The sequence below is a fragment of the Pomacea canaliculata genome, linkage group LG5, assembly GCF_003073045.1.
Source record: "Pomacea canaliculata isolate SZHN2017 linkage group LG5, ASM307304v1, whole genome shotgun sequence".
Classification (NCBI taxonomy): Eukaryota; Metazoa; Mollusca; class Gastropoda; order Architaenioglossa; family Ampullariidae; genus Pomacea; species Pomacea canaliculata.
Window position 1 is genome coordinate 22,943,685 of NC_037594.1, and position 10,109 is coordinate 22,953,793.

A 10,109-nucleotide genomic window follows, 5' to 3' on the forward strand; every position below is an offset into this window, starting at 1 on the left:
ATTAAGTAAAGATATATTTATATGTTATTAACAATCTACAAAATATTACAAATAAGCGTTTTGTAAAACGTGTCTTGATAGTCATCAATCAGTCGATATCAGCAAGCTTGGGTCAAGCTTGGTGACCGGGGATTCTTTGGCCGATTAACTATTCCTACAAGCTTTTTTCCAAGTTCCCCATCGCAGCCGAATGAGCGATAACGTTGCGTGCGCACCGTGAACCTTGGGCGCTTGCTTGGTGGATGCTTGTACTGGGCTAACCAATGTTACAAGATTTTCCCAAGTGGCCGCTGCCGTATGGCGATCAAAGGAATAAAATAAAGGAATAAAATAAAATGACTAATGTCCTTACGTGAGACTCTGGATGTTGCCTCATAGAAAACATGGCGGATTTTTAATGTTTGGCCTTATGGCATGCACAGATCATAAGACGGTCATTGAGTCCCAGCAGATGTCAGGGGTAACACCTGTCACGTCATCGAGCAACAGTATCACGATGGACGTGTGTATAGGTGGACTCTGTCTGTCTGCCAAGACCAACGCTTAGCTTCTTGCTAAGTTCCCCGTGTTAGTCTCGGCGAGCCTAAACAAAGAATGGGAATAAACCGGAAGCTTCATCGTCGCATGCCTCGTTTTTTACTTATCTGAAATGTGACTAAACCGGAAGCTTTGTACTCGCATGCCTCGTTTTAGTAGTGAACTGGAAACAATCGTCTGGCAGCAGTCCAGGGATACAAGTTCGCGGCATCACGGACCTACGTGGTTGTGGTAAAAAAACGGTTGCATGAACTTTCAGACAGCTGTCACATCGACAGTGATTCATCTTGCACTTTGTTGGTGTCATTGCTGCTGGCAGATTTGAAATCAAGCGAACAATTGAGCTCCCGACAATGGTGAGTTGGACAAACACTTCAATACTCATATTTCTGTGACTGCTATAGGAGATTTATCTTGTTGCATTCGCCAGGTGTACCAAAGGTTAGCAATGGTCTAGGTTGAAAGTTTGCTGTATGTGGGATCAGTACGGTCACTCTTGTACGTACTCAGAACAGAAGGAAGTAGAGGTCAGTGAAAACCCTCAATGGCTTGATGTATGCATAAGGCACCTGCTCACACCAAAGGTGTCCTCTTTGCTGGCACTCTCAGACCGGTGGACGTGCAGGAAACAATGACAAGGATAGTGTAACCGCCACTAAAGACAAGGAGGGATCCACATAATCTTTCCTTGATATTGGCTAGTCTACTGAAATAATACACACACCGCAGTTTTCTCCTATTATAAGTGAAGTGTTGATGATACCATCGTTCCCAGAAGGTGTGGCAGTAAAAACGTATTACATTTATTTTTCACTGTCGCATTAGTAAAAATATTACTGAATCTGGAAATGATAGTGTGTACTGACAGCTTAATTAAGTGTTCAGTTCTTGTTTAGGATATTGTAAAGAGAGATACATCAAGTACTCGTCGGCCCGTTGGGTGACCGATCAAGACCGTGTAGAGTTATAGATAAAAGACCATATCCGTTGTCGCAAAATAACAGGAGAGTAGAGCAATAGATTAACGTTAAGCTTATGCGAGGAGAAAGTTTGGGTCCACGTAAGCACGTAGCCAAACAGATAAATCAACTCTAGACAGTAGCAAAGAATGTAGAATAAGGGTTGGAGGAGGGTGTTTCGACAATTCCTAATGAAAGGACATGTCAACGCCCGCTGCAATTCTCAGGGAATTGACCTCGCGCCCAACAAATCTCTCAGCAAACGCCATCTGGCAGCTGGTACACATTTCGTGTCACGTGATATGCAGATGAAGGTGGTAAATTTTCTGGAAAACAGACTCCACATTTTATGTCGGTCAGTGTTTACAACAGAGGGTGTGACCAGTTTGTTTTAATACGAAAAGTTTGTCCGGAATTCGCTCGCAAATTAGTTTTGCAGCACCGCTTCCCTCACACCTAGCAAGGTCACTCGCAAATGTTTTGCAAAATGATGAGGATTGTAGGTAGTAAGTAATATAGACGACAACACTGACCAAGAGATACTTTTAGTAACCGCTGCAGCTACATTAGTCATTAGAGAAAACAGAGAGAAGAAGATGATGATGTGGACGAGGAAGTGAGGGTTTGGTTAAATATGCATGAGTAATTCTTCTATAGTGATATTAACATGAAACACTTCTCCTGAGACCATAATATTATCACCATTTTCACACTATAATTTGGCAGTAAAAGCGAGCCTGCTCTATTGAAGCATTCCGACTGGCTACAGACATGAAATGTAGGTCATGCTCTGAGAGAACTAGAATCATGTCATATTCTTGCAAACCTTGCTGCGGGCCGTGTGCAAAGTTCGCAATGCCTTGTACAAGACTTGCAAACCTGCAACATGCGGTACATTGAAACGTGAGAGAAACCCTTAATGACAGAATGCAGAGCCTATGTGTGAATGTGAAGTGGTCAACAAGCAAGGATGACTATTAAAATATAAAATGTTGACCCTGCTGGTCAATACGGAGACCTGTATCCAGGATTTCAAGGTATCCTGGAGGGCGGTGGACAGAGGAAAAACCGTCAAACAACAAACAAACAAACAAACAAATAAACAAACAAACAAACAAGCACAAATATTTTTAATTTGCAAGCTCCCAAGAAGAAACATGCAAGCCCAGTTCACCGATCTCAGTTTGTTGGTTGTCTACGAATGTGTAAATTACTCGTGAAATACAGATCGTCACATCTATTTATTTAGTATATGTTTATATTTTTCAGGATTACATCTTCGTAGCACAACTGTTTTTTGCTTTAGTGTTAATTTACCAGCTGGTGACATGGCTCAGGTCACGATTACGTGTCGGTGACTACGACAAGAAGCACGTACTTGTGACAGGTTGTGGCAACGGTTTCGGCTATCTCGTCGCTAAACGCCTGGACGGTTTGTATACAATTTGTTGACTTCTAAACACTGATAGCAAGACTGCCCGAGAGTTTATGTATCATTCTTTGGCTCCCAAATACTTCCAATGAGAATGCTTTGCGATTAGTAAAAATCTTTGACTCTTGTGACTAGGTGTACAACACTCAGGTAGATTGTGGCAGGTAGCGAGCAATCAACACAAATACTAGCAGTCGGCAAAAGTACGAGCAGCCATAAAAATTGTACTTCACTTTTTGACTCATTATTGAACCTGTCGTAAAACCTTCTGATCACCCTTCTTAAAAGCGAATAAAGGAAACAACTATTTAAAGGGCTACTCAAGGCTTGTTTCACCTTTTCATTAGGAAAGTGATGAAAAGAAACTTTTGACTCTTTTCCCATCTTTTCATGGCAATCGGGGGCAGCACATTCTCGAGGCATGGTTCTCACTATGGAAACCACACGTCATATGGTCACGTGACGGAGAACGAGACTTCGTGGAAGCAAAAAAAGAGTCCCGTGTAATTTCTCTTATTAAACACAACATTCTACTAAAAACCTTCAACGTTTTCCACATGAACACACATATAAATAGACGAGATTGAAATGTATCCTACTCTTTACGCGATTCTAAGCAGTTTTATTTTCCCTTTAGAAACCCTTTAAGCTGATCTCCATGGAAGAGGATTACACAATCGCCTGATGATAAAATGTCAGGTGTTGTGTGTCCAGAGGCAAGGCAAGACGGGAAGACAATCAGCACTGTGTCCACATACATCACAGGATCAATCTACAATGAAAAAATTAATTAAATATTATGCTATACCAACTTCAGTTTAAGAAAAATAATATTATGTTATAAAGCAGGGATGCCCAACCTACGGCCCGCGGGCCATATCCGGCCCGCAACGAGGTGCCATCCGGCCCGCGAAACTTCTGCCCACAGTGCAGGAAATCGGCATGTTAGTAATAATAAAAAAAAAACAAACAAAAAAAAAAAATAAACGAAAAAGAGGGAAGAAGAAGTATTTATGCCCACGTAGGGGCGTTTCCCAATCTTTTTTTCGATGGACGAACATTTTGATTCAGTGCTCCGACTTGGTGTCTCTACGATGAGGCTGGACATTCAGAAGTTGGTTTCGGGAAAACAGCTTCAAATATCCCACTAATTACTACATAATTAATGGTAAGTACAACTTGTTTCTAATAAAAAATGGTATCTGCTCTATTTTTTTTTCTTTTTTGTATTTTTGCGGTGAAGTGGCCCGCGATACGGCTGTCCGAAATGGATATGGCCGCGACACTGTTGTCCGAAATGGATATGACCCGCAGGTCGAAAAAGGTTGGGCATCACTGTTATAAAGCTATGAAGAGATAATGCCACACGTATACAGACAATGTGAAAGTTCATTGACAGCAAGCGCTGGTTGGAATTTGTGTCTAAAGTTTTACATCCCATTTTATTAGTCATACCATAATAACATTGCTGATAAATTGTCCTGTCTTCCACCACACTTTGTAAATATCATTTTGATAAATGCCATATTATTTTATCGTCGTTTCAAGAAGGACATGCAAAAATTGTAATATACATGTATATATTCATCAACAGTATCGTTAGGACTGCATTTGTACGCAGGCTTTGTTCCTTTCAAAATCCATCTTCTTCAGACACATTCACAGTTGTGTCACCTTGTTTATCAACGTATGTAGAGGTTTGCAAATTAGACTCCAGCTATACATTTGATCTATTATTTACAATGTACATACCCATATCTATCATTATTCAGTGAGAATGCCCGATTGTTCATGTTTCCCATGGTAGCGTCCCTTTGCTGACAATTTGTTTCTAGTATGTTGACTGTTTGTGCGGTTATTGACTTTCATGTGCAAAGTATTAACACAGGAAGGCAAGCTTTGCCAATTTGATTGTTCTTATGATTAGTAGTAGCACAGTCATCATGATGTCATCATCATTATCGTCATCCATGTCTATACAAGTCTCTTTCACCACCCAAATGTACTACCATTGAGGACACTCGTGTATTTATCCTGTTGCTCGCAGTGTTAGGGTTCCGAGTGTTTGCCGCCTGTCGCACGTCACAAGCGGCGGAGAAACTGCAGGAAGAGAGTTCTTCTCGCGTCACCACGTTGGTGCTTGACGTCACAGACGAGAAGAGTATCAGCGCCGCCAGAGACTTTGTGGCCGCCAGACTGCCGGAGGGTCAAGGTCAGGGTCAGATAACATTTATACAATCAATTATCCACTCTTAGCTTGAAATTATGGTAATGATTACATCATGCAACACATTAACTGACTTGTGTGTGCTGGACACCACGAATGTATGCAACAACATTACCACGAACGTTTCACTGTAGGCAAAAGTCTATACGTCACATTGGAAGTCGTAAAGTGATTCTGTCTCAGTATTTATTCGCTCTTTTGTTCATATTTTGTGTACACTGTAAACATTTAATACTTTTTCGTTTCTTGAAACGCTTGATGAGTTAAGATAAATCACTTAAAACAAACTAAACAAACTAAAACTCTCCCACTACCATAGACACGTTCCATTTATTATGCTCTGTCAATCTTTCCAAAGTACTTACTGTTCCTTTTTAGTTCAGAATTATTTACATAAGGAAAGTAGTACTTTTTAAGGTTTACTGCCTTTTTAAAATTGTTTATACCACTGAACATATAAATCCGAAGTAAAACGAAATCAATGTTTTGGTTTATACCATCATTTTATTTCGTATCATTTCAGTTCTAATCATCCCACCATCATCTTGTTCTCTTTTAAAGAAAAGAGCTAAGAAATATAATCCGTATAACTCTTCTTTTTAAATTAAAAAAAACAAAACTCAAAAATAATTTTACTAAGAATGAATAAAACGTCGTAAAATCAAACATAAGGAAATCTGTTGTATCAATCTATCTTTCAAAAGTAAAAAGCCAAAATAGTTGCTAAAGTTGTCTAAACAATCCTCAACACAACACATCTACATGAATTATTAACTAATTCATCAACAGATAAAAGTTGTTTCAAACATAAACTGCAATAAGCAGTGACCAGTTAAGGCGGTAGTGATAAAAATTGAACAAGACTATTAAAAAAAAATCCTTAGTCATGCGAGAGAGGTTCTTGCTTCTATGGACGACCACGTGTGTGTTTTCATTGCACTTCGCACAAACGCATATAGTGACGAGTGAACACTAACACTAATGTGAACACTTGGACTTTTGCGCTGTTGGAAGGTCTGTGGGGTGTTGTGAACAATGCGGCCATCGCTGGTCCTAATGCTCCCAGCGAGTGGGTGTCACGTGATGGGTATCAGGCATGTCTGGCGGTCAACCTGTTGGGCCTGATTGACGTCACTCGGACTTTCCTTCCACTCGTGCGTCGCGCGCGAGGACGTGTTGTGAACATCTCGAGCTTGGCGGGAAGAATCGCCGTTGGCCCCTCTCCTTACTGCGTGACTAAATATGGCGTGGAGGCTTTCTCCGACTGTCTTCGGTACGGCTATACTCATAGATAGTCTGACAGGCGGCAGAGAGAGAGAGAGAGTGTGTTGTGACGACAAACCATTCCCATACTTGTTTTTCTTAGAACACATTAAATTAAGTTTTCCAAAGATAGAGATATGCTAATAGTAAACAACATCATTCTTGATTTAATTCCATATTTAATCTAACACGTCACTGACAAAGTATATCTGATCCTACTATCGTAGAGAGTCCTAGAACAGTCATAGCTATCATGCTTTGGTGGATTATTTTGGCAGGAGAGAAGTGTACAGACAGGGTGTACACGTGTGCATCATAGAACCTGGCCTCTTTAAAACAAATATCAATAAACAGGATATTTTATTCAAGTCATTTAAGATGTCCTACGATGCCACACCCGCTGATATCAGACAACATTACCCAGAGTTCACAGTGGAAGCAAGTGAGTTTAGTTCTCTTTTTGAGATATTTTTACTTTTTTTTACTTAAACAATTGACAATTAAGTTTTTAGTCTCATAATAAAGGTTTAATTGAACAATATTAAATATTAAACAAGATAAATTAATATGCTATATAAAAGAAATAGTTTGGTATTATTATTTACTGGTGTATGTATTTACTGTGGTATGCTAAGTTGGTGTTTAAAAGTTGGTTAACTGAAAAAGTAGGATTAGAACCTGCGAAGGACACTTCTAATGACTAGCCACGGGACTGACTGACTAGCTGGTGATTACATCCACCCGTGTAACTATGGACGTGTATAGGTGGACTGCTGTCTGTCTGCGGAGACCAACGCTTAGCGTCTTGCGAAGTTGTCTGCTGTTAGTCTTCTTCACAAGCGCAGAGACTCTGGCACCGCCATGTGTCACCACGTGTCTGTCTCGTCCTTTAGGCCGGACTGCTGTCTCGAGATTAGCAGCGACTGACAAGGACCAACGCTTATCTACCATCCTCAGCCTCTTCTGTCTGAGACCAAACATCTACTGGTGAGGAAGTGTTGTGCAATCTGAGTAGGTCTTACGCACCTGTTGAGTCAGTTGTGCTGGAGCAGTCACGATCCCCAGACAGACCCACAGCGGCGAATCTGAACAGCCTTGAACAGATGTGTTACTACGTTCCTCTTCGAGAGCCCAGTGTGAAGACGACGATTCTTAGCCAATCACAATGCTAAATCCTCATCTGCGATTATCATCCTCTCTCGTGATTGGTCAAGACTACTTGAGACTTACTTCAGACCATTCCACTACCTAGCTACATCCAATCACTACGTAGCTAACACATGATGGACAGGTGGTCACTTTGACTGATTCCAGCCCTCATTACACCCTCTTCTACTACGGCGACTGCGGCCAATTGAGGTGGGAGTCATGCCGACTACACGGCACAGAGATTATGATTGGCCGGCATTGATTCCACGTAGGATCGCTAATTAGTTACCTAGTTGCTAATGGCCTGATTGGTCAAAAGAAGTAGAGTTTAAAGTTAAGTTAGGAAAACAAAGGTTTCCCTGGAAAGTGGGAGAAGAGCAGCTTGAGGAGTGAGACCTCTAAGTATAGCACGACATTGATAACGGACGCCAACGTTCATCCCCATACGAGGTAGAGCTGAATCCTCGCCTTGTCTGGCGAGTAGGAGTGTAGTGTCTATGTAAGTACGAGAGCGGGAGATCTGTGTTGTGGACAGACTCACGGAGTTTTAGCATCACATTACAACTCATTCTATAACTTATCTACTGAAGAGTAGACCTGGACGATGCCTTACTGCCGACGAGGAGTATAACGACTACACCAGCACAAGGGATACAGCGGGTGTTGCCTTCGACTTCAAACATTTTGATCCCCAGCTTGAACGTTCTACTCGTTTGGACACGTCTGGACATAACCGGCTTGGGATTCGTTTGGATAGATATCGCCAGACAACAGACCGTACCGACGATACACCATCTTGGCTATAACTCACCCGTCCTATTGTGTGTGTGTAGACAGTAGGCAATAGAACAGTTTTAGTGTTTTCTTTCTCATTTCATTATCATTCATTAAAAAAAAATGAAATGTGTTAACCGTTGTTAACTCATCCCCACAGTTAACCCATTCCACCTTCTGTTAGTCTGCTTACCAACGCGTCCGCCGGACTCGTGCAGGGAGCAGAAGTGCGGCACCAACACCAGTCTCTATTTCTAGTTATCTCATGACACCGAGCTTAAAAAAGAATGTGACTGAACCGAAAGCTTTATACACCATTGCCTCGTTTTAGTAGTTAACATGAAAACAATCATCTGCCAGCAGTCCAGTAATACAAGTTGGTGGTGTAACAGTTATTTCTTGCCATTCATAGTATTCCACAAGATGGCGGTAGTTCTATGCTGAGCTAATCAACAAGACCATAACAAAGCAATGTTCGGTATGATTGTCTTTTTTCTCTCTATTTAATTTTCGTTAGTGTGCAAGATGATCACCAGAGCCTCTGCCATTTTTTCGCCGAAGCTGCACCTGGTGGTGGACGCTTACGTCTTGGCTCTGACGTCACGGTTCCCGCCGACAAGGCAGCTGGTGGGCAGTGACGTGCGTCTGTTCTACCGCCTGCTGTGGAACTTGCCTACGCCCCTCACCGACTGGATTCTCGTCAAATTATTAGAGTCAGCTGCACACTGATAGCAAATACCCAGTCTACTTTGACATCAAACAGTAATGCTACAAACATACATATGATTAAACTTTTCCGCACACATCAAGATACTAAAAATCTTACATATCCGTACAATAATTTATTAATAATCAGACGTGCTATCCTATTTGATGTTGAAGTTTTATTTTAAGGTTGACATGATGAAAATACATATGATTCACACAAAACTACGAAACTGAATAAATAAAAATATTTGCTTTCCAAAATGACTCTTTTCCTAATTCCGTATTTTCTATTTATTACTTTCACTTCCATTATTATCAATATTTACACGTGGTGACGTATGTGTACAGGTGATCCATTTGAAGTCTATGCTTTTCCATACTACTGGGGGTCTCCATCTTTTATTAAGGCCGCAGAAAGTAATACGTTTCGTAACGATATTTCAGCTATGTAAATTACTGGCAACTTTTTGCTTTGAAGTGATTTTCGTAATAATAGGTGAAAAAATGAGGAGTGGTACTAGGCGAGTACAGTGCGAAAGGGAAAGTCTAAAGCAACAAACTGTTGACAGAAATGTCTCAATTAGCTCGAGCAATGGGACAAAACTCCGCAGAGGAACAAGAAATCAAAGGAGAAAATATAATGACGATTAAGACGATGTTGCAGGAGGCGTGCTACTTTTAAGTGGTCCACCCATTCAAAGGACTAAAGGAGCATTAGGGAGACGAGACATCAGCAAACATCAGTGAAAATAGAATATAAAGTATTAGAATAAAACATATTCCGGTGGAATTTTATGACGAAAAGGCACGAGAAATATAATAGTTAAAAAATCTTTTTCAAACATTTGCATTTTGTTAAATAAAAAAAGATTATATCTATATTGATGCTCTTTTCTTGCTGTGTGGTTGGTCTCAGGAATCACTGAAACATAAACACCATCTGAGGTGCTCTTATGAAAGAAAACCACACCCTCTTATCTCACTATCAGAAAAAGTAGGTGAGAACAAAACACCGCGTTTACCTCATTTGATACTTGTGGTAGTTTGAGACAATATACAA

The 10,109-nt window shown here is 40.7% G+C and overlaps 1 protein-coding gene across 1 annotated transcript; it reads left to right on the forward strand.

Moving 5' to 3' along the window:
- The first annotated feature begins 876 nt into the window (after window positions 1–876).
- Window positions 877–9,928, forward strand: LOC112563793 (retinol dehydrogenase 2-like). Its single transcript, XM_025238125.1, has 6 exons — window positions 877–893; window positions 2,766–2,928; window positions 4,976–5,140; window positions 6,170–6,428; window positions 6,697–6,860; window positions 8,859–9,928. Exons 1-6 carry the CDS (start codon window positions 891–893, stop codon window positions 9,068–9,070), a joined length of 966 nt encoding a protein of 321 aa, XP_025093910.1. The 5' UTR covers window positions 877–890; the 3' UTR covers window positions 9,071–9,928.
- Window positions 9,929–10,109: the final 181 nt, after the last annotated feature.